Here is a 25,796-nt window from a genome sequence, read left to right on the forward strand (position 1 = left end):
TGACAGATAAATGGATAAAGATGTGGTGTGTATATAAACATACACATACGCACACACACATGCAAACACACTCTGGAATATTAACCACAAAAAAGAATGAAATCTTGCCATTTGCAGCTAACATGGATGGACCTAGAAAATATTATGCTAAGTGAAATTAAGTCAGAGAAAGATAAATAACACAATTTACTTATATGTGGAATGTAAAAACCAAAACAAAACCAAGATGCAATGATAGAGAAAACAAACTGGTGTCTGCCAGCAGAGAGGGGAGTTGGGGGCGTGCAGTGGTTGAAGGGGGATCAAGAAGTACAAACTTCTAGTTATAAAATAAATAAGTCATAGGTATGTAATATATAGCATGGGGAATACAGTCCATAATACTGTATTAATTTTGTATGGTGACAGATCACTATCAGTGGATTGTGGTGATCATTTTGCAATGTATACATGTGTTGATTCAGTGTGTTGTTTACTTGATACAAATATAATACTGTACGTCAACTATACCTCAAATTAAAAAAACTTTCCATTATTTGGTAGCCATCATTCTGTATGTTTTAAGTTATACATGACACAGGAAGTAACTGTAAGTACTTTCATATCATTACCAAATCTCAAAGTTTTAATTGATTCAAATTTTTCTGCCTTGTATCAAATGGCTGTAAATTTCCATGTTTATCTTGCTCATTTTCAGGTGAAGAATCTGGTAAGAGGCAAAATGGCTAAATGAGAGTAACAAAAAGAATTAACAGCCCATATATATAACATTATGTTATATACCCTGTCCATGAATTGTTGCAAGAATTGTTAAGAAGTCAGTTTTCCCTAAATTAAGCTATAGATTCAAAGGTATCTTTGTCAAAATTCTAATTTGATCTTTTATACAAGATGACAAATTGATTGTAAAAATTTGTATGGATATGAGGACAATCCTAGAATAGTCCAAGCAATGTTTTAAAAGACTGAAGTTGGAGGACTTACACTACCCGACATCATATACCTACAGCAATTAAGACAGTGTAATTATTAGCTACATGATAACATGTATTTATGAAGAGGACCCAGAAGCAGACCCACATATAAGTAGTCAATTATTCTGGACAAAGGCAATTCAAGAGGAAAAGAAAATCTTTCCAATAAACAGTGCTGAGTGAGAGATTCATACATTAAAAAAAAAAACACAAACATTAGTCCTTACCTAACACAATATATAAAAATTAACTCTAAATGGATCATACACTTATAAGAAAATAAAGTAAACAAAGATTTCTTACATAGAACACACACATCCCACAAGAAACTGTCCTTTATTAAAAAATAAAAACCCGCTCTTCGAAGATACTGTTAAGGAAAAAAAGGCAAGCTGTATATTGGGACAGAATATTCACATATATATTTGACAAAGGATTTGCATCCAAAATATATACAACTCAATAATAAGCAGACCAGTGGGCTAAAGATTTGGATGAGCATTTCACCAAAGAATATATAATGGCCAAGAAGCACAGAAATGCTCAACATTATTGGTCAGTGAAATGCAAGTTAAAACTGTGAGACAGCATTATATACCCATAGAGTAGCCAACATTAATAAGACTGGTAATATCCAGTGCTGGCGAAGATGTGAGGAAGAAACTGGAACTCTCAGAGAGAATGGGAAACATTTTTGAAAACCATTTGGCAGTTTCTTATAAAGTTCAACACACAACCCAACCACTCCACTTCAAGTTACTAACTGAAGAAAATTAAAAGTACATATATAACAGTTTTACTCACAGAAGCCAAAACCCAAATTGATAAAGTGTGGTATTTTCAGGTCAGTGGAATAGGACTCACACTTTGGAGCATAACTCATGAGTAAAAAGGAACAACTGATACCTACGATAACATGAATGTATCTCAAAATCATTACACTAAGGGGAAGAAGCCAACTAGAAAAGCATATATATACTATATAATTCCATTCATAAAATTCCAGAAAATGACCACAAATCTGTAGTGACAGAGCAAATAAATGGATATCTGACTGAAGTTTGAGAGCTAATGCAAATATTCTCTATCCGGACTGTGGTATCATCAAATTGTATACTTTAAGTGGGTACAGTTTATTGTACACCAATTGTACCAAAATTAGGTTAATTAAAAAATAAAGAGTGAAAAGAGGAGAACCAAGAAAAAATGAAAATGAAAAATGGAGAAGGAGGAAGACCAGGTCTGTGTATCTGGCAGCACTACACTCACTGTATGTCAGGGTCTGAGTAGACAGGACGACGAAATTCAAAGTACTGCATAACTTGTGATGTACAGACTGCTTAAATGACTGGATCAGAGTTTTATACGTGGCAGTCTGTACCTTCAGGAGCTCACAATATCCGTTAGATTCAATCCAGTATTACAAATTCAGCTTTTTGTTTTCAGGGGGGCTGGAACTAGGAAGGAGGCACAAGCATGCAGCCCAGGTACCTGGATTCTGACCTCGGCTCCATTACTTATTAGCTGTGACTCTGGACAAGCTACTCAGCCTGCCAGCATCTGAGTTTTCTCGTCTGTGAAATAATAGTACTTCAGGAGGTGGCTGTGAAAATTAAATGACTGATTATGGGTAAAGTTCCTTGAACAGGCCTGGCATATAACAAGTACTTCGTAAGTATTAGGTATTAATGTTTTCCTCCCATTTAAAAACTATACTATTATAGTAGAAATTTGGAAATTATAAAAGTATAGATAATTAAGTCACTTAAAACCTATTCTTGAAAAATAGACTATGACTATGTAAATAAGTGATTTTAATAGATGTATAAAATTCCACTGTGTAAATGCAGTATAATTTAATGATTCTTTTACTACTGAACCTAACATAAATAATGATTTTACAAAGATCTGTGTACATATTTTTCCACATTTTATTTCTTCAAGAATATGCTGGAGTTGGGGCGCATGGGTGGCTTAGTCAGTTAAGCGTCCGACTTTCGCTTAGGTCATGATCTCGCGNAACAAGATGTGCATATGTGTTATTTTTTAAAGTTTTGCATACTGGAAAAACAGTATACTTCCTGGTCTTAATTGACACTGATTTATTTACTAGTCATGTACATCAAGAGTTTTTGACCTTTATATTACCTTTGCTCATTTTTCTATCAGGTTTCTTCAAATCAAAGTTAATTTGCATCAAACTGCATGGTAACAATCACTGCAAACCACACTGGACTTTCTTTTTTTTGAAAAATGTATTTTATATATACCGTACCCCATGTTTAATAACTATGTGGTTTTTTGGTTACTTGGTTAGTTGAATTTTACTATTAGGGACACTAGGGTACAGGTCATGTTTCTGTTTTATTCTGTATTAACAGGCTATTTTCTGGGGAATGTTTTTCTGAAATACAAAAACAGAATTACCAGAAAAACTATCCTGAACAGACATGTTACCAGAGAATAGGTGAACATAACTGCTCTTTAATTATTACTAAATTTGGGGTAAGCACATTTTAAGTAATAAAATCATGTTAAAAATAAATGCTTGTTCCTTAAATTCTCTATCTACCTAGAGAAAGAGTGAGTACAAGCAGGGGAGAGGCAGAGAGAGCGAGAAAATCCCAAGCAGGCTCCACGTTGTCAACACAGACCCAGACGTAGGGTTCAAACTCAGGAATCGTGAGATCATGACCTGAGCTGAAATCAAGAGTCGGCTGCTTAAGCAACTGAACCACCCAGGTGTCCCAAATTCTGTTACTTTCTTAAAAGCTTCCAGGCATATCTCATTTCTTTTTAAAGTTAGAAATATTGCAGGGGTTGGGGCGCCTGAGTGGCTTAGTCGGTTAAGCGTCCGACTTTCGCTTAGGTCATGATCTCGCGGTTCGTGGGTTCGAGCCCCGCGTCGGGCTCTGTGCTGACTGCCAGCTCAGAGCCTGGGGCCTGTTTCAGTCTGTGACTCCCTCTCTCTCTGACCCTCCCCTGTTCACGCTGTCTCTCTCTCTCTCTCCTAGAAATAAATAAAACATTTAAAAAAAAAAAAAAAAAGAAATATTGCAGGGGTGCCTGGGTGGCTCAGTTGGGCATCCGACTCCGGCTCGGGTCATAATCTCACAGTTCGTGGGTTCAAGTCCCGTGTCGGGCTCTGTGCTGACAGCTAGCCCAGAGACTGGAGCCTGCTCCAGATTCTGTATCTCCCTGTCTCTCTGACCCTCCCCTGCTCACGCTGTCACTGTCTCTCTCTCTCAGAAATAAATAAAAAACATTAAAAAAAAGTAAAGTTAGATATATTGCAGCATAGTCTTCAGCTAAAGTTACCCAACTAAAAATCAGATTCTCCTCATTCTTGTATATTCAAAGTAATCAACTTATCTTCCAATGCAATTTTTAAAGTTTAATGCATTAGCACTAACTGCTATGATTATGTAGATTAAAAAACTCTTAAGATATTTCAAATATATCTTTTTAAAATTTTTTTTTAATGTTTTATTTATTTCTAGGAGAAAGAGAGAGAGAGAGAGACAGCGTGAGCAGGGGAGGGTGAGAGAGAGAGGGAGACACAGACTCCGAAACAGGCTCCAGGATCTGAGCTGGCAGTCAGCACAGAGCCCGACGCGGGGCTCGAACCCACGAACCGCGAGATCATGACCTAAGCGAAAGTCGGACACTTAACCGACTAAGCCACCCAGGCGCCCCTCAAGTATATCTTTTGAGCCATAGTTCTCTTATTAATAACACTGAATCATCATCTCCTAGAGTACTTTTAAAGAAAACAAGATTTATCATGCAAAGAGACCAAACCACTTATGAGTTACAATTTCAGTTCTCAGTATACCCTCAGCTTTAAATGCCATCACTGCCATGGTGGGAGAAAAGAAAGGCATTAGACAATCCCATGGTTTTTGTTTTTGCTTTTGTTTTTTCCTGAGAGAGAGACAGCGTGAGCAGGGGAGGGTCAGAGAGAGAGGGAGACGCAGAATCTGAAACAGGTTGCAGGCTCTGAGCTAGCTGTCAGCACAGAGCCCGACGTGGGGCTCCAACCCACGAACCATGAGATCATGACCTGACCTGAAGTCGGATGCTTAAACCGACTGAGCCACCCAGGCACCGCTCCCATGCTTCTTAATAATCAGTTGACTACACTACTTCAGTATCAAGTGGGGGCAGGATGGTGATGGTAATCTATCTCTCCACCCATCTGTTCTCAAAGTAAATAACATGCTGGTACAGGGTGAAAAATCTAGAAAAGCATAGAAGAACATACAATTAGTCACACCTGAGAGATAGGACATGCTTCTATCACAATTCACCATAGTCAGGTTTAGTGGAAAAGGGGAAGGCAAACATGTTTAATTTGAAAAGGCATCCCAAATGTTTCTGGCATGTCCCTTCTGCCTGAGAATCACTATACTACATGATTCATCCTTTGAGATTTTTGTTCCTAGGTCATTTCCTGTCCAGCTCACAAACCAGCTATTAATGTTTTTAGAAGAATGAATGCTGTTAAGTATAACTAGCTTTCTGGTCAGTCATAAGCATATAAGAAAATCATAACCATATGTGTCCATGACAGTTGCTTGTGAAGTTAAAAATAATACTCAAAATACATGCTTTGGTCATACCCCCATTCACTCTTAGTGACTCAGGGCTTTAAGCAGTTTGTTTTATAAAAGCTCTAGTGATGGATGTTAACGAGACTTACTGTGGTGATCGTTTTACAATGTATTCAAATAGCAAGTCATTATTTTATATACCTGAAAGTAATGTTATATGTAAATTATATTTCAAAAAACATTACATCAGGGTAGCCACTGGCTATACATGAAATCTATGAAAAAGTGGTTTTCAGTTCATTATAATAATAAAGGTAAACCTACACCCTCCACATAAGATACTGATTATTTAATTCATACAGGAATTTAGGACTGATTTACTTACGGTGTCTTGTATCAAGAAAGACTAAACTAGTGAATTTTGAAATCTGAATCACATGTAAAAGTGGGCCAGGTGAAGAGCATAACTAATTAAAGTTTATACTTAACTAAAATACACCTGGAGGACTAGGAGATATAAAAACTTTAAAATGGGTCTACTAAAGTACAGTGCTTTCATTTAGACTGAATTTTATAGTCCAATAAGAAATATAAACTAGTATTTATGAGTCACTCCACAAAACAATGATCTAGGACTTCCTTATAATACAGATACACTGTACAGCAATGAAACGTAATGTTCAAAATCAGTATTATCAAGTAGAAGACAAATCTGGTGGAATATAGACTCCATAAATGTTATATACATGTATCAGAAACTGCGGGGGTCGGGAAAGGGGGAGCTGAGGAACAGAGATGGGTTTTCAGGTAAGATAATCAGATTTTTGTATAAAAATAAATTTTCTTGTTACACATGTGTATTGAGCTAGTGCATCAATTCTCAATTCTCTTCAAAATCATACCAAAAGAAAGACAGAAAACATGTACTTATAAGGACAAAAAGAATGGGAGAAAACATCACATAAAAAAGTCAGAAAAAGTTTTGGGAGACAGAAGCCAGATTGGGAGAATAGTACATAACATAACAAAGTGGAGAATAATAAAATTAAGGTGTTTGTAAAAGGAGATACCAATGGGAAACACTCTGACTCATCGTGCCAAACATCACGTATGACCAAGCACTGAAAACAGACATGAAAAATGAATCCATACTGGATTAAACCTACTCCTTCGATACATGCCATTTAGGATTCCTTAGAGGAGTAAACAGACCTAGGGAAAAATCTTTTAGATAGTGACATCTGATCTCTAAATACCCTACAGAGGGGTGACAAGCTAAATAAACCTATTGGTATTTGTAGTGCCCCATTATTAAGTATATGAATGGACAATTAATGATTGATAGACATTTAATAAAGGAATCTGTGGTAGGTCTACAATTCTAGAGATAACTCAATTCTAGAGATAACTCCTTAAAATTTCTGTCCCTGGTTATATAATCATACACTAAAATAGAGACTGCTGTAAAGAGACTTTGCAAATAGAATTAAGGCTATTAATCAGCTGATTTAAGGGAGATTACCCTGGATTCTTTCTGTGGGTCCAATGTAATCATACAAGGCCTGCCAAACACAAAAGGAAGGCAGGAGAGTGAAGCACAGGATAGAGGAGACAGAGGTGGGGACCAGATAGATGTGAAGAGTAAAAAGGACTAGACTTGCCATTGCTGGTTTTGAGGTTGGAGGAAGGAAGCCACCAGCCAAGGAATTTGGGAGGCCTCTAGAAGCTGAGAATGACCTTTGGCAGACAAGTTAGGGGAAACCCTGGTCCCCACAGCCACATGGAACCAAATTCCACCATGAAGAATTCCTTCTCAGAGACTTCAGGAAGGAAAACAGTGCTGCTGACACCTTACTTTCAGCTTTATAAGACTAACTAGAAGACCCAGCTGAGCCACACTGTGCCCAGATTCTTAACCTACAGAAACCATGTAGATAGTAAGTTTGTGTTGTTTTAAACTGCTAAGTTTATGGTAAAATTTGTTATGGCAGCAATGGAATGAACTCAGAGCTTCTAATACAAAAAAGACCAAATGAAAAGAAAACAACTTGTGAAACAAGAGATAATGCAGACAACAGAAGAACAAAACAAACCCTTAAACACAATTGTTAGTAAGACAATGACATCTTTGACAGATGAACAGTATGTTATGAAGAACAGCAAGAGATTAAGAAAGAGATCTTAGGAGATGCAGTGAAAACAGTTCTAAGAGGGAAACACATACTAATATATACCTAAAAAAATAATTTAAAAAGTCAAACATTCTAATTGTACACATAAAGGAACTAAAATATGAAGAACAAAGCACAAGGTGAGTAGAAGGAAGAAAACAAAGATTAGAGCAGAAATAAATGACATAGAGACTAAAACAAAACAAAAATCAATGAAACAAAGAAGTGGTTCTCTGAAAAGATAAACAAAACTGATAAACCTTTAGACAGACTCAGCAAGAAAAAAAGAGAAAGGACCCAAATAAATAAAACTGGAAATAAAAGAGGAGAGGTAAGAACCAATACCACAGAAATGTAAAGGATTATAAAAGAATACTAAGAAAAATTATAGGCCCACAAACAACCTGGAAGAAATAGATAAATTCCCAGAAAAATACTGTCTTCTAAAAGTGCATCAGGAAGAAATAGAAAATTTGAATAGCTGTAACAAAACTGAACAAGTAATGAAAAACCTACCAAAAAAAATAAAAGTCAGGACCAGATGGATTTGTGAGTGAATTCTACGAAATATTTAAAAAATATTTAATATCTATTCTACTCGGAATATTCCAAAAAATAAAAACAGAAAGAAAGATTCCAAATATATTCTATGAGGCTGCATTATCCAGATACCAAAAATAAAGACACCACAAAAAAAGAAAACTACAGACCAGTATCACTGATGAAGAGATGCAAAAGTCCTCAACAAAAACTCTTTCAACAATACATTAAAAGGATCATTCACAATGATCAAGTGGGATTTATTCTGGGGATATAGGATGGTTCAATATTCACAAATCAATCAACATGATTCACCAACCACCATCAACAAAGGATAAAAATCATATAATCATCTCAATTGATGAGGAAAAAGCATCTGACAAAATTCAACATCCGTTCATGATAAAACTCTCAACAAAGTGGGTTTAGAGGGAACATACCTCAACATAATAAAGGCCATTTATGAAAAACCCATAACTAACATTATATTCAGTGGCAAAAAACGGAGAGCTTTTCCTAAGATCAGGAACAAGACAAGGGTGTCTTGTCTCACCACTTTTATTCAACAAAGTACTAGAAGTTCTAGAAACAGCAGTAAAAAATAAGCATTCATATTTGGTATAGAAAAGTTTAAAGTATCACTATTTGCGGATGACATGATACTATATACAGAAAATCATAATGACTTTGACAAATAACTACTAGAGGTAATCAGTAAAATTGTAGGATACAAAATTAATACCCAGAAATCAGTAGTGTTTCCAGATATATTTCAATAACGAAATAACAGAGAAATTAAGAAAATAACTCCATTTAATAAATGCACTAAAAAGAATAAAATACCTAGAAATAAACTTAATCAAAGAGGTGAAAGACTTATATTCTGAAAACTATACAGTACTGATGAAAGAAAGTTTAGATGACACAAACAACTGGAAGGATATTCCATATTCATGGACTGGAAGAATTAATATTACTAAAATGTCCATACTACCCAAAGCAATAGAAAGAGTCAATATAACCTCTATCAAAATGCCAACATCGGGGCGCCTGGGTGGCTCAGTCACTGGGCATCTGACTTCAGCTCAGGTCACGATCTCGCGGTTCGTGGGTTTGAGCCCCGCATTGGGCTCTGTGCTGACAGCTCAAGGCCTGGAGCCTGCTTCATATTCTGCATCTACTTCTCTCTCTGCCCCTCCCCAACTCACCCTCTGTCTTGGTCTCTCTCTCAAAAGTAAATAAACATTCAGAAAACAAAAACAAAAATGCCAACATCATTTTCAGAATAGAACAAACAATAAAATTTGTATGTTACCACAAAAGACGCTAAATGGCCAAAGCAATCTTGAGAAAGAAAAACAAAGCTGAAGGTATTACAATTCCAGATTTCAAGATCTACTACAAAACTGCAGTAATCAAAACACTTTGGTACTGGCATAAAAATAAATGCACTGGTCAATGGAACAAAGAGCACAGAAATAAACCCATGCTCATATGGTGAATTAAGCTGTGTCAAAGGAAGCAAAAAAAGGGCCAGGGAGGGGGGAGACAGTCTCTTCAATAAATGGTGCTGGGAAAAATGCACAGCTATATGTCAAAATAATAAAACTAGACTACTTTCTAACACCATACACAAAAATAAGCTCAAAATGGATTAAAGACCTAAAACCATAAAAATCCTGAAGACAATACAGGCATTCTCTGACAAAGACCATAGCAACATTTTTCTAGCTATGTGTCCTAAGACAAAAACGAAAATGAGACAATACCAAAATAGAAAGCTTTTCCACAGCAAAGGAAACCATCAACAAAACAAAAGACAACCTACTGAATGGGAGAGGATACTTGCAAATGATTTGTCCAGTGAAGGGTTAACATCCAAAATATATAAAGAACTTATACAACTCAATACCAAAAATCAATCCAATTAAAAAATGGGCAGAAATCCATTTGAACAGACCTTTTCCAAAGACATATAGATGGCCAACAGATACATGGAAAGATACCCAACATCACTAACCTTCAGGGAAATGCAAATCAAAACCACAATGAGATATCACCAAACACCTGGTCAGAATGGCTAAAATCAACAAGACAAATAACAAGTGTTCTCAAGGACATGGAGAACAAGGAACCCTCGTGCACTGTTAGTGGGAATGTAAATTAATATACCCACTGTGGAAATCAGTACGGAATTTCCTAAAAAAATAAAAAACTACCTTTAGGAAAAAAATTTCCTAAAAAAATTAAAAAAAGGACTACCATATGATCCAATAATTCCACTATGGGGTATTTACCCAAGAAAAATGAAAACACTAATTTGGGAAGACATATACACCCCTACGTTTATTTGCAGTATTATTTATAATAGCCAAGATATGGAAGCAACCTATGTCCAGTGATAGATGAACAGATAGGGAAGATGTGGAGTGTGTGTGCATATATATACTACACGTTACACATCCATGTATATATGAACACACACACACCAGAATATTTTGCAGCCATAAAAAGGATGAGATCATCCATTTGCAACAACATGGATGGACCCAAAGCACAGTATTATGCTAAGTGAAGTAAGTCGGATTGAGAAACTACAAATACGAGGGCGCCTGGGTGGCTCGGTTGGGCGTCCGACTTCTGCTCAGGTCATGATCTCACAGTTCGTAGGTTCAAGCCCCGTCTCGGGCTCTGTGCTGAGAGCCAGCTCAGAGCCTGGGGCCTGTTTTGGATTCTGTGTCTCCCTCTCTCTCTGACACTCCCCTGCTCACGCTGTCTCTCTCTCTCAGAAATAAACAAAAAATAGAACTTTAAAAAAATTTTTTTAAAAATACCATACGATTTCACACATATATGGAATCTAAAAAAAATCATAAACAAACAAAAAGCAGAATCAGACCTATAAATACAGAGAACAAACTGATGGTCACCGGAGAGCGAGGGGCTGGCTGGAAGGGATAGGCAAAATATGTGAAGAGTAGTGGGAGATACAACAGCATAATGTATAAACTTATTCACTATGTTGTTAAATGTAAAATTGTGTCAACTATACTCAAAAAATTTAAAGAAAGAAAAAAAAGAAAGATCTTGGGTATTAACAGTGGGGGAGAGGGTCCTTTTTGTTTTAATTCTTTTTTCTTTTTGAGGTTTAACTGATATAAAGTCCACAAATCTTAAATGTATTTATGAATACAAACATCCAGATAAAAGATAAAACACTGGAAATTTAAATTTGATAGCCACAATAAAAAAATCCAATAGAAGCGTGTTAAGTCAGGTAAAAGAATCAATCTAATAGCAATGCCTCATCAATAATGAGTAAAAGAGAGAACAGAGAAAACAAAAAAAGAGGAATTAGGGTATATTACCATGAAATTTCAACAAGGCAGAGAAAAGAAAAGATCCTGAAATTAGTTTCCAGAGGGGAAAAAAGAGTCTACAAAAGGATGAAAATAAAAATTAAGAACACTGTCAGGAGTATTAATAGCAACACTGAAAGCCAAAACACAACTTAATAACACTCCCCAATTTTGACGAAAAATAATTTTCAAACCAACAATTGTATCAAAGGACAAAATAATGGTAACATCTCAAACATTTACATCCCATTCACTTTTTTTCTTACTGTGCAGATGATACAGTACCAAAGTAAGTAAGCACATCAATACTGGGGAAAACGCAAAGATTAAATATGAGAGGAGAAGACACTGCGCCTAGACAATGGTAAAGGGAAGTCCTGGAACTATGACTAGCCTAGAAAACATCCACTTCAGACTGGAGCAGGAGTACTGAGCAGCTGAGTGTTTAAGAAGGAGAAAAAGTGGGGGGGAGCGGGGAGGGAGGAGAGAGGAGATGACATCACAGAGAATGTAGAATGCAGAAGAATAAGCAACTGATACAGTTTGAAAACTAAGCAAATGATAAACAAGAAGGCATATGAGAGGATAAAGTATACACTTTGGTTCACCAAGTAAAAATAATTACCTTGTTGAAATAATGTAAATAGTAATTATTTAGTCAAAAATCATAATAGTTATGATAAGGGGAAAAGAAACATTTGAGCAAAAAGAAGTGAACAGATATCTAAAGCTGATAAATCAAGAAATAATGGCATATTATTGAGAATTATGGAATCAGGGGCAGCTGAGTGGCTCAGCAGTTAAGCATCCAACTTCAGCTCAGGTCATGATCTCACGGTCTGTGAGTTTGAGCCCCGTACAGGGCTCTGTGCTGACAGCTCAGCACCTGGAGCCTGCTTCAGATTCTCTCTCTCTCTCTCTCTCTCTCTCTCTCCCTGCCCTTTCCCCACTCATGCACTGTCTCTCAATCTCTCCCTCTCAAAAATAAATAAGCATTTAAGAAAACATAAAAAAAAAGAATTATGGATCTAAAAGTCAGAAACAATAGAGTAGAAAGTGACACTAATGTGAATAGGAGCTGGGGAGAACAAGGGCAGAAAAGTGATTTTAGGTTATAAGTCCTTTGTTCTTTTTCACATGGCTTAGGTCATGACCTCGCCGCAGTTCACGGACTGTCTCCCTCTCTCTCTGCCCCTCCCCCAATCTCTCTCTAAAATAAACATTAAAAAAAAAAAAGAAAGAGACAATCTGAATAGGCCTGTATCTATTCAAGAAATTCAATCGATAACTAACAACCTTCCAAAACAAGAAAGTGGGTGCCTGTGTAGCTCAGTTGGTTAAGCGCCTGACTCTTGATTTCAGCTCAGGTCACGATCTCATGGTTTGTGGGACTGAGCCCTGCATTGGGCTCTGCACTGACAGCTTGGAGCCTGACTGGGATTCTTTCTCTCCCTCTCTCTCTGCCCCTCTGTTGCTCGCACTCTCTCTCTTCTAAGTAAATAAACATTGAAAAAAACACACACACACACACACACACAAATAGAAAGCACTAGGGCCAGACTGGTTTACAGGTGAATTCCTCCAAACACTTTTTTTCTAGTTGTACTGAGTAAGATACTGACCTACATCACCGTGTAAGTTTAAGGTGTACAGCAAAATAACTTGACTTATGTACACTGTGAAATGATCATCACAGTAAGTTAACAACCACCATATAGACATGCACACACACAAATCTTTGTGACTGGAACCCTTAATAACTTTCAAATATACCATACCATACGTTAACTATAGTCATCATGTTGTAAATCACATCCCCAGTACTTATTTATCTTATAACTGGAAGTGTGTACCTTTGGCCACTTTCCTCCACTTTCCCCACTCCCCAACTCCTGCCTGTGGTAACCATAAATATGATCTAGGAGTTTGCTTTTTTGTTTTGTGTTCTAAAATATAAGTGAGATTATACAGTATTTGTCTTTCTCTGACTTATTAGCATAATGCTCTCAAGGTCCATCAATGTTATCACAAATGTTATCCTTCTTTTTTATGGCTAAAGAGTATCTGCGGGTATGTACCACAACTTTTTTATCCTTCATCTATCAGTGAATACTTAGGTTGTTTCCTTGTCTTGGCCATTGCAAATAATAATGCTGCTATGAACACACAGGTACAGATCTCTCTTCATGATAGTGGTTTCATTTCCATTAGTTATATTCCCAGCAGCAGAATTGCTGAGTTGTAGGATAGTTCTATTTTTAATTTTTAAAGGGACTTCCATACTGTTTTCCGTCGTGGCTGGGTTCCAGTTTCTCCATATCCTTGACAACATTTACCTCTTTGTCTTTTTGATAACAACCATTTTAACAGGTATGAGATAATACCACAATGTGTTTTTGATTTGCATTCCTCTAATGATCAGTGAGGTTGAACAATTTTTCATGTATCTGTTGACCATCTGTGTATCTTCTTTGGAAAAATGTCTATTCAGCTTCTTTACCCATTTTTAATTGGATTATTTATGGGCGTTTTTTTATATTGAGTTGTATGAGTCCTTCTATAATACAGATATTAACCCCTTCTCAGTTATATGATTTGCACATATTTTTTCCTATTCAGTAGGTTTTCATTTTGTTACTGTTCCTTTTGCTGTGCAGAAATTTTTTGGTTTGATATAATCCTACTTATTTATTTTTGCTTGTGCTTTAGATGTTACATCCAAAAACTCACTGTCAGGGCCCATGTCAAGGAGCTTTTCTCCTATCTACCAAACACTTAAGGAAGAAATTATACTAATTCTCTACAATCTCTTATGGAAGATAAAAGTGAAGGGAGTATTTCCTAATTCATTCTATGAGGTAAACATTACTCTAATAGCAAAGACCAAAGGGATTATAAGTAAACTATAGGCCAGTATCTATGAAAAGATCTTCAACAAAATATTAGCAAGTAGATTCCAACAATGCATAAAGAGTTATACACTGTGATCCAGTGGGATTTATGCAGACTATATACAAGGGCGGTTCAACATCCAAAAATCAACTTAATGCATCTCATCAGAAACCTAAATAATAAAAAAAAAAACCACATGATCATATCAAAAGATGTAAAAAAAAAAAAAAAGGCATGACAAAGTCTAATACCCATTCATGATTAAAATCTCGTAAACTAGCATACAGAGGAACATTTCTCAACCTGATAAAAAATACCTACAAAAACCTTTAGCTAAGGGCATACTTAATAGTGATAAAGTTGGAAATTTTCCCACTAAGATCAAGAACATGGCAACAATATCCTCTCTTACCACTGCCTTTCAATATCTTACTTGAAGTACTAGCTAATGCAGTAAGAATAACAAATAAAAGGTATACAGACCGGGACATAAGAAGATAGTCTTTATTCACAGGTGAGATCACCATCCCCATAGAAAATCTGAAGGAAGCAACAAAAACTCCTCAAATAATTATAAATTTTTTAAAAATGTTTTTTTTATTTATTTCTGAGAGAGAGAGAGAGACAGCATGAGCAGGGGAGGGTCAGAGAGAGAGGGAGTCACAGAATCCGAAGAGAGACTCCAGGCTCTGAGCTAGCTGTCCACACAGAGCCTAATGCGGGGCTCGAACCCACAAGCCGTGAGATTATGACCTGAGCCGAAGTCAGACGCTTAACTGACTGAGCCACCCAGGCACCCCTCAAGTAATTATAGCAAGGTTGCAGGACACATGGTAAATGTACAAAAGTAAATTGCTTTCCTATACACCAGCAATGAACAAGTGGAATTTGAAATATAAAACATGATACTATTTACATTAACAAAAAAAATAGTTGTGTATAAATCAAACAAAATATGTATAAGATCTAAATGAGGAAAACTACAAAACTGTGATAAAAGAAATCAAGAAATAAATGAAGAGATGTTCCATTTATTTATGTTCATAGATACTAACATTGTTAAAATGTCAGTTCTTCTCCACTTGATCTACAGATTCAATGCAATCAAAATCCCAGCAAGTTATTTTATGAATATCAACAAACTAATTCTAAGGTTTATATGGAAAGGCAAAAGACCCAGAATAGTCAACACCATATTGAAAGAGAAGAACAAAGTTGGAGGACTGATGCTACATGACCTTGAGATATACTATAAAGCCAACATAATCAAGATAGGGTGCTATTGGCAGGGAGCGGGGGGATAGGCAAACAGATCAATAGAATTGAATATAGTGCCCAGAAATAAACTTATATAAATACAGTCAACTACTCTTTGACAAAAGAGCAAAGGCAATACAATGGAGAAAAGATAATTTTTCAATATATGATGGTAGAACAACTGGACCTCCACATGCAAAAAAAAAGAATCTAGACCCAGACCTTGCACCCTTCACAAAAATTAACTCAAAATGGATCACAGTCCTAAATGTACAATGAAAAATTGTAAAACTCCTAGATAACACAGGAAAAAATCTAGATGACCTTCAGCTTATTGATGACTTTTTAGATATGATGCAAAGGCATGATCTATGATAAGCTAGACTTCATTAAGCTCTGATAAGCTAGAGCTCATTAAAATTAAAATTTTCTGCTCTCTGAAAGAAACTGTCAGAGAATGGAAAGACAAATCAAAGAGTGGAATAAAGTATCTGCTAAAGGAATATCTAATAAAGTACTGTTATCCAAAATACACCAGGAACTCTTAAAACTCAACAATAAGAAGACTTGATTATAAAAATAGGCCAAAGACCTTAACAGACACTTCACCAAAGATGTACATATAGCAAATGAGCATATGAAAAAAATGCTCCACATCTTATGTCATCAGGGAAATAAAAAATAACAATAAAATGTCATTACACACTTACCAGAATGACCACAATCCAGAACACCAATATCACCAAATGCTGGTAAGGATTCAGAACAATAAGAACTCTCATTCAATGCTGGCATGAATGCAAAATGGTACAGCTACTCTGGAAGACAGTTCGGTGGCTTCTTAAACAACTAAACCTATTTTTACCAGGTGATCCAACAATTACACTCGTTGGTATTTACCCAAAGGAGGTGAAAACAGGTCCAAACAAAAGCCTCCACACAAATGTTTTTAGCAGCTTTGCTTACAACTGCAAAACTTGGAAAATATCTAAGATACTCTTCAGTAGACAAGTGGATAAATAAAGTGTGGTACATCCAGATAATGGGATATTACTCAGTGCTAAAGAGAAATAAGCTATCAAGCCATGAAAAGATATGGAAAAAACTTAAATGCATATTACTATACAAAAGCTATCTGAAGAAACTACATAGTGAATGACTCCAAATGTAGGATATTCTAGAAAAGGCAAAACTGTGGAATAACTGTAAAGAGATTAGTGACTGCTAGGGGCTAGAAGAGAGGGAAGCATGAATAGGCAGAACACAGAGGATTTTCAGGGTAATGAAACTGCTCTGTATGATACTATGATAGATATATGGCATTATGCATCTGTCCAAACCCATAGACTGTATAATACCAAGAGTGAATCCTAGTGTTAAGTCCTGAACTCTAGACGATAATGACGTGTCTAATGTAGGTTTATCAACTGTGCCATTCTGGTGTGGGATGTTGACAGCAGGAGGTTTTACATGTGTGGGGACACAGGGTAAATGGGAACTCTCTGTACTTTCTGCTCAATCTCGCTATGAACCTAAAACTGCTCTAAAAACTGCTCTAAAAAATAAAGTTTTTTTCTCTTTTCTTTTTTTTATTTTAGAGAAAAAGAGAGCGTGTGAACGAAGGGCAGATGGGGCGGGGGGAGAGGGAGGGGGGAGAGAGAGAGAGTGAGAGAGAGAGAGAGAGAGACAGAGAATCCTAAGCAGGCTCCACACTCAGCACAGAGCCCTACATGGGGCTTGATCCCACAACCCCAGGATCATGACCTGAGCACAAACCAAGAGTCAGACACTAACTGAGCCACCCAGGCTCCCCTCCTCTAGTTTTTTAAAACACAAGAACCTTAGATGGCTAATACAGATATGAAAACATACTTAATTTTATAAACTAAAATGAAATACTATATTTTTTCACTCAAAAAACCAAACACTAAAAACTGACAATATTCAAGTGTTAGTGACATTTGGGGATAATGGTTTTCATATGTTGATGGCTGGAATGTAAACTGGTACCACAGTTCCCCCTTATTCATGGTTTCATTTTCTATGGTTTCAGTTAATTGTGGTCTGGAAGCAGATGATGATTCTTCTCATGTATCATCAGAAGGTCAGTAGTAGCCTAACTCTATGTCACAATGCGTACATCATTTACTTCATCTCATGTAGGCATTTTATCATCTCACATCATCACAAGAAGGTAAAATAAAGGACAATAGGGTATCTTGAGAGAGAAACCACATTCACATGACTTTTATTACAGTGTATCTTTATAACTGTTCTATTTATTATCTATTGCTGTTAATCTCTTATTTTACCTGACTTATAAATTAAACTTTATCATAGATATGTATGTATAGGAAAAAATCTAGTATATATATAGGGGTACTACCATCTGTGGTTCCATGCTTCTACTGGGGATCTTAAAACATATCCTCTACAAAAAAGTGGGGGACTACTGTATAACCAACCACTTGAGAAACTCCTGCACACAAATACAAAACTGCAAAACCACCCAGAGAGCAATGGCAGTAACATCTTTTTTATGGATACCTATACACACACAGATATGGATAAATGCATGTGCATGTGTGTGTTAATGTAATTTTTAAAGTACTAAAAGAATACACACTAACTTATGACAGTGGTAGCTTTGTGAAAGGAAATTATGAGAATGTGACTCAAGAAGTTTACCTGTATTACTGTCTTTAAAAAAAAAAAAGTTTTGCAAAATGGCAAAATTTCAGTTATTAATTCTAAGATAACAGACATTAGGTAATTTTTATATAATTCCTTATGCTTTCTGTATTTTTTTTCAAAAAATTTCATTAAACATTAAAAAAATTGTAATTTCAGTCATGAGATCAAAATACTAATGTCCTAAAGCTCCCCTAAATCTATGGTACAACAGAAGTATGTACCAGTAAAAATGACAAGAGTTCACGTTTTCTCTGATGGCTGAATATTTTCTGTCATGATATAACTGGGTCAGCCAAAAGTAATCCACATTTCACTTCAGAAGGTGTCAACAGAATTACTATAAGACAGTTCAAGTTGCAGACTGCTTAAGGAAGACAATACTCATAGTCATTTCCTGAAGAGCTATGTCAAGACCTTCAGTGAAGGAAGTAACACAATCTGCCTGAATCACTAAAATCAAATAGTGACTTACATGAAGGAAACACTGCAAAAGCTATATCCTGAAAATAATGCCTTTTTTCTTCTCCTTCCCAAGAAATAAATTAAGTCATCAGAATGAAGTATTACATAATAATACATACCTACCCAGTACACTTCTAGTAGGGAAAGAACCTATGTTAGACTCCTCCTGTTCCATCATACCTCAATTATTTCTTTATCTTAAAGTAATACAAAATTTTAAAGAATAAAGTGAAAAACAAACACACATATACAAACATAGGTAGCTCACCCCAATCCCTACTCCACGAAATAAGCTAAGTGTCAACATCAGTCATATATACATCACACAACTTTCATGAAGAATTTAATACTTACTGAAAGTCTTACAGATGTCAGAAACAGCTTTGAAGACTCTATCAGAGAAATTCACTTTCACTTTCACATACTTCATGTTGGGAAGTTGCAGGCGGAGAAGTTTGTGCTGGGGGGTGAATTGAAGCTTGGCATCTGCCTGAATGCCGTACTTATCCAAGGTCCAATGTGTTTTAAGAAGCCAAGTTCTCTTCTTTTCCCACCATAAAGCATGGTCAGACCAATCTTTTTTTACATCTATAAAAAAACAAGCAATAAATAAAACACTTAAAAACCACTAAGATTACCTTAAGACCAGTTACAAGAAGAAAACTAAATTGGGTGTTTAATACAAGCAACTAATTAAATACTAAGTGTCTTCTATGTGACGGTACAAAAGAAATACTAAACAGCTGAGAAAACACTCTGTGCCCTTGAAAGGCCATAAACAAGGTCATATACAGGGTAACTAATAATGCTTATTAGATCAGGTGTGATATGGGGCATACAGCATGAAGAGGGGATACATACACTATAGTCATTCAGAGAACAAAGAGAATCTGGAGGACTGGACTCAGAAAAATTAATGAGGTGGAGTTGGTGGATTCTAAGCCCAGCCTTGAGGAATGGACACTATTCTGATAGAGCAGGTGAGAAGGCTGAGGTTTGTTTATGAGGCTGCAGATGCATGCTGAGGTGTGTAAAGAGTACTGAAGAAGACGCAGAATCAGAGTGAACAAAAACCAGTAGCCTAGGCGAATACGAGCATATGGGAAAAAAATCCATGAGAAAGAGAAAGCAGCAGCAGCAGCAGCAGCAGCAACAACAAAAACCCAAAAACCTATCTCCCAACTATGAATGTTGTCCCAAATACATTCCAAGAAAAGTAACTTTTAAGTTACACTGACCCAACTCCCACCCCCCCATATTTTGATACAAGCATAACAGAAAACATTAATACCTGTTAAACTATTTTACAGCCTTATGCAATTAAATTAGATGAAATCAAATTAAATAAACAAAAGATCTTTCTTTCTTCAATAAAGCAGATAACAATAAACCTGCAAAATAAAATCCAACTTCAGCTAGTTTTTAAATAGCAATAAAGGTTAAGACTTTTTAGATCAGATATGCATTAAAATAAGAACTAAAAAGGGGACAGGATATTTAAAAAAAAAAAAAAAAAAGAATAACCAAACAAGGCCTTCCAGGGGAAGAAAAAAAACTGAACAATAACATTCTTGAAAGTAAAAACAAAAACTATTATGATTCTGATAAAAAACTCATTTTAATACAGCTTTAAAGAAACACTGGCTAACTTTAAAAACATGAGCGTAAAAGCATATACTAATATGGAACTTAAAAAAATATTTATGTATTTATTTTTAAAGAGAGAGAGAGCACCGTGGTAAAGGGGCAGAAAGAGAGAGACAGAGAGACAGAGAACCCCAAGGGGCTCCATGCTGTCAGCACACAGCCCAAAGAGGGGCTTGAACCCATAAACAAACCCACAAACAGTGAGATCATGACAGGAGTCAAAATCAAGAGTCAGACACTTAACTGAGCCACCCAGAGGCCCCAAATATGGAACTTTTTAAAACACAACTCATAGAACCTGAAAGCCTCATGTAGTAAAAAATAAAATTTCCACATTGATTATGTGCTTAGAAATACCTTCTCTAATGGTAAAACTACATCACATGACTGAACTACTAGTGAAAGAAAACACAAGTGGAAAAAAACTTTCAATTCCCTAGATGTTAAAAAAAAATTAATCAGTAAATACTTTAATGGAAGAACTATGTTACTTGTGATTATGCGCCATTTTGAAATTTTAATATTTGTTTTTGGGAAAGCTCAACTATGTTATTTGAAGTTTGCTGTGGAAACAGAACTTCTATCTTATAAGTACTCACTTAATTGTGACACAATATATCTTAAATTATTTTCCAGCACAGAATTTGTTAATTAACTTTTAGAACCAGCAAATCTGATCTAGCTCACAGAAAATCACCAAAGTTGGGACCTTTTCATTTACTGTGAGATAAATTGTCACACATGTTATAGGCAGTTTACTTTTCTCTTCCTGAACAGAAAACCTAAGGCAAAAAAAGATAACCTGCAAAGAATGAACAAAGTTGAGTAAGACTGAGCTGAACTGAATTAATGGCAGGTAGGCATACAATACTTTCTTCCCCATATCTCAGTCCATTCTCCAGACTGTACTCCGGTGCCAATGTAAACCATTAAGGAAGCCATACCTCCCACTGGGGGGAGAAGGGAAGAAAAAGTTGTACCCTACTAATTACGGCAATAGTCTGCACACACGGACTTCTATCATTTGTGCTCCCGCAAAAGGCAAACTTGAGATGAGCACTTTGAGGGGAAGCACACTTGAGGGAATTATGAACAGTGAGATGGATGGGGAAAAGTCCATTAAGGGTTCAATGACTGCTGTGGATAAGTGGAGTTTAGTCCTGCCAGAGACCATCTGAGGAATTATGTAGAACATGCCTAAGAGTTGTCCCACTAAGGAAAGAGAAGCTGGGCACCTGACCACTTTCTTGGTTAAAGATTTGCTCCCAGAGCCTTAAATTCCTAGTATTTTCTGGCTGTCCTGCATGTAGCTGGCCACCATTCACTCAGGCAGAGCAAACTCACAAAGCTCCAAATATCTGGATCAAGATTTCTACAGAAAAACTTTGTAGGCCCTTGATGCATGAAAATCTCAACTTTGCATTAAGCAGGCTTCAAACTCTAACCTCAGAAACAGGTACCTCCCCTGGTCTTCCTCTTTAAAAATCTGACCCTCCCCATTTATTCCACCTCCCTTTCTCACAACAAAGGAGCAGCCCACCTGCATCCAGCAAGAATAAATATAGATAAGATCCAAAGATTATGTACTAGACATCCTATGAGTAGTCTGTTTGCCTACAGAGGAAAATCTCTTAGATTGTAAGACCAATCTTTTTTTTTTTACCCACAGAAAACATATTAAGTAACAAAGAAAAATTCCACAAATTAAAAGCAGAAACAGGACACCAAAAAAGATCAAAAGTGTCAATAGTGCATATTCCAAGAGACAAAAACTGAGAAAAGCAGGTGTTCTGACAGTAAAAATAGTAGACATGTTGGAAGATAGAATGTCTGGACCCTGAAAAACTATGACATGATGTTCAAATAGGACTTTTGGTAGCCTTCCTAAATGAAAACACCAGGAACATAATTGGCTTTAATTATAGGGTAATCGCTAGTACAGAATAAGAACAAACAGCATCCATAAAATATTGATTCAACAAATATCCACCGAACATGTACAATGTGCCAGAAGGTACTGTTCTAGCACTACAGACACAGTGATGCTAAGAACAAAGTCCTGGTCAACTCTGAAGAAGACCAATATAGGAGAGGGAGGAAGTGAAGAAAATAGTAGGAGATGACATCAGAGAACTAGTCAGGAGACTTGTAGGTTATAAAGTGGTATTATCTTTTATTATGAGGATGGGAGAAGCCACTAGAGAAGTGGCTTTCAGCCTGTCTGATATCAGAATTGTCTGAGCAACTTCTCAAATATACTAATACCTGGACCCAGCCTAAACCATTCTTGGTGTATGTCTGGAAACTGGTTTTAAGCAGCGAAGTGTTAGGTTTCAAAATCTTTAGTGATAATTTTGACGAAATGCAGGGGCACAGGTGTGCAAATTGAAAGTGACACTGAGAGACTATGTAAGAAGTTAAAGTGGGAGTTGAAATGATGAAAGTCTGAGTGCAATGACTGGGCAGCGAGGAAACAGTAATAAAGAATACAAAGAGCTTTTCCTGAGTATTTTGTTACAGTAAGGAGCACAATAATGGATGGCAGATGGACAGAAAGGGGATGGCAAGTCCAAGGAGTATTTTTAGTTTTGTTTTTAAGAAGAGAAAGCTATTTGGGAGCCTGGGTGGCTTAGTCGGGTAAGCGTCCGACTTTCGCTTAAGTCGTGATCTCGCAGTTCGTGGGTTCGAGCCCCGCGTCGGGCTCTGTGCTGACTGCCAGCTCAGAGCCTGGAGCCTGTTTCAGTCTGTGACTCCCTCTCTCTCTGACCCTCCCCTGCTCACGCGGTCTCTCTCTCTCCTAGAAATAAATAAAACATTTAAAAAAAAAAAAAGAGAAAGCTATTATAGTATCATTTAAACAGAGACTGGAATAATCCTGTAAAGCTCAAAACACATTTACAATTATCATCTTTCCTTAATTTGCTCTTCAGCAGTCAATGTGTCACAGTTTTTAGAGCCTTGACTGAGCTCTCCTAAGTATCCAAAACAATGTTTTCTCACCTTCTAGAAAATCTTCCTTTGGTGCTGGCTTTGCGTTATACTATGAATCCTACTTTGAAACTAATATCTACACATCAAGTCCCATAACTGGCTTCACCCAGGATATCACAAGAATACAGCTATTCTACTCAGAAGCAGCAAAAACAAATTTTATACACTGATCAGATCCCTGAGAAAAATATTATACCAGTTGAGAATCATTCACCAAGGCAAGCATAAGAGCCAACTATAAAACAGAACAAATTTTGTGTGTTTGTGTGTAAAGCAGTATATCTTGGTTAAGATAGCTCTTGAAAGTACTTAAGTTACCTAGTACGTTACAGAGCAACTTGTCTCTACAGTGACGAGTTAAATCATAACATATGCAATGGTAACTGGTATAAACACTATGTGCACAAGAGTCGATTTCACATAACACATACATATACATATTCCTCCAATTAAAGACTGAGTAGAAGCATAAAAACTTTATGCTGATTTTATTCATTTATTTGAGAGAGAGCAAGAAAATACACAGAGGAAGAGCAGAGGGAAAGAGAGAATCTTAAGCAGCTTCATGCACAGCATGGTCCAACTTGGAGGTTGACGGTGAGATCATGATGTGAGCTGAAATCAAGAGTCAGATGCTTAAACCAACTGAGCCACCCCGGTGCTCCTATGCTGATTTTAAAAGTAAAATGGACATCTATAAATAATTTTGAATAGATAATGAAAAGCAAATGAAAATGCTACTGATTAATAAAATAATAGTTTATTTTTCTTGTGTGGTATTAGGATTTATAAAGAAACATTTGCATAATCTAAAACTTTGGAACAACTTTTCATGTATGTAACTCCCCTCTACATCAAAATCTGGGCCCTGAACCAAGTTCAAAACAAACATTTCTGATTTTTCAGAATGACAGCCTTGGTGTTTCAAACACAGCATCAGAAACTGAATGTAACACACACACACACGCACGCACGCACGCACTCAGACATACACACAGAAATAATTGGCCTGGCACCTGCCATTCACGGGAGGAGTTAGTAAGCATCACCATAAAGGGGACTTGTTTTATCGGCACCCAAGGGGTAGAGCTTGACCACATGTTCTAATAGTCAATTTTTATGACGTTACAGTTTTCAGTTATGCTCTAGGTATAGTGTAACCACCTTCTTTTATTTGGCATATTGTGATTTTAAAATTTTGTATCTAGATTGTCAGAAGCAACATACAAGTACAAACTTTTCTCAGAATGAAGACCTAAGGGGAAAATGTACTATAAAGTAACTCTTTTCTTTCTTGAGGGACAGAAACATTATTTATTCATAAATTTTGCCTTTTTAGTAAGTTTTTAGAATTCAAGAACTATTCAGATTATAGTTTCATATACCCAGTAAAGGTCTTCTATAATAAATTTTAGTAATATGTGCTAATTTTTCAAAACATTTTGCTAGCACTAATATATAGAATTGTTGAAATATTGTACACCTGAAACTAATATAACACTGCACATTAATTATACTGGAATTTAAAAATAAATAAGCTTTTTATTTAAATTAGTTAACTAAAAAAAACACATTTTGCCAGGATTCTGGAATTATTCCTGTATTCCTCCCTTATTTAAAAGATCCCACCATGCTGTGCTCTGTTCCACGTAACACTATCTGATAGGCACTCAAATCCCTATCATTAAAATTGCAAATGGCTACAACACTAACTGAATGAATAAACATCTTTCCCCTTGACTATAACAGAATGCTTCTCAAATTCAAGAAGTAGTTGAGTATTTATCCTACAAAGACACCATGTGTGTAATTCTAAGGAACAGAAGGCTTAGGGTGTCATTATTGGGGTGCTAAGTATACAAATATTGCTTATTCTACCAAATGGCTTTTGAAACATTTACTACCTCCATGAGTCACAAAAGAAAAACACGTATTTCAAAAGCTTTCTGCTAGGGAAAATACTGTCCTTTTTTATGCAATGATAGCTACCTTACACTCTAGAAAATAGGAACACAGAGAAAGGAGATATACTTATCGTCCTATTTAATCTAGTCCTAATAGGGCCACAATTCCTTCTTGACCATTATGAGAAGCAATTCTAAAATGCAGTTATTTATTTTCATTTTTAAAACATTTTAGGGGCACCTAGGTGGCTCAGTTGGTTAAGTGCCTCACTCTTGATTTTGGCTCAGGCTGACAGCAGGGGAGCCTGCTTGGGATGTTCTCTCCCTCACTCCTGGACCTCCCCGGCTCTCT

At 36.3% G+C, this 25,796-nt stretch overlaps 1 protein-coding gene and 1 long non-coding RNA gene across 3 annotated transcripts in view; one reads left to right on the forward strand and one right to left on the reverse strand.

Moving 5' to 3' along the window:
* LOC144234869 (uncharacterized) overlaps positions 1 to 2,696 on the forward strand; it is a 106,535-nt gene extending 103,839 nt beyond the window's left edge. The window contains exon 3 of the long non-coding RNA XR_013336102.1: positions 2,421 to 2,696. This is a non-coding gene — a long non-coding RNA (uncharacterized LOC144234869). The remainder of the gene's footprint in view (positions 1 to 2,420) is intronic.
* FERMT2 (FERM domain containing kindlin 2) overlaps positions 1 to 25,796 on the reverse strand; it is an 88,065-nt gene that overhangs the window by 35,987 nt on the left and 26,282 nt on the right. For both annotated transcript variants that reach the window (XM_077768177.1, XM_077768185.1), the window contains exon 2: positions 19,257 to 19,490. In XM_077768177.1, coding sequence (XP_077624303.1) covers positions 19,257 to 19,490 — 234 coding nt within the window. The remainder of the gene's footprint in view (positions 1 to 19,256; positions 19,491 to 25,796) is intronic.

The sequence above is a fragment of the Crocuta crocuta genome, unplaced genomic scaffold, assembly GCF_008692635.1.
Source record: "Crocuta crocuta isolate KB4526 unplaced genomic scaffold, BGI_CrCroc_1.0 scaffold10, whole genome shotgun sequence".
In the NCBI taxonomy this organism is placed as follows: Eukaryota; Metazoa; Chordata; class Mammalia; order Carnivora; family Hyaenidae; genus Crocuta; species Crocuta crocuta.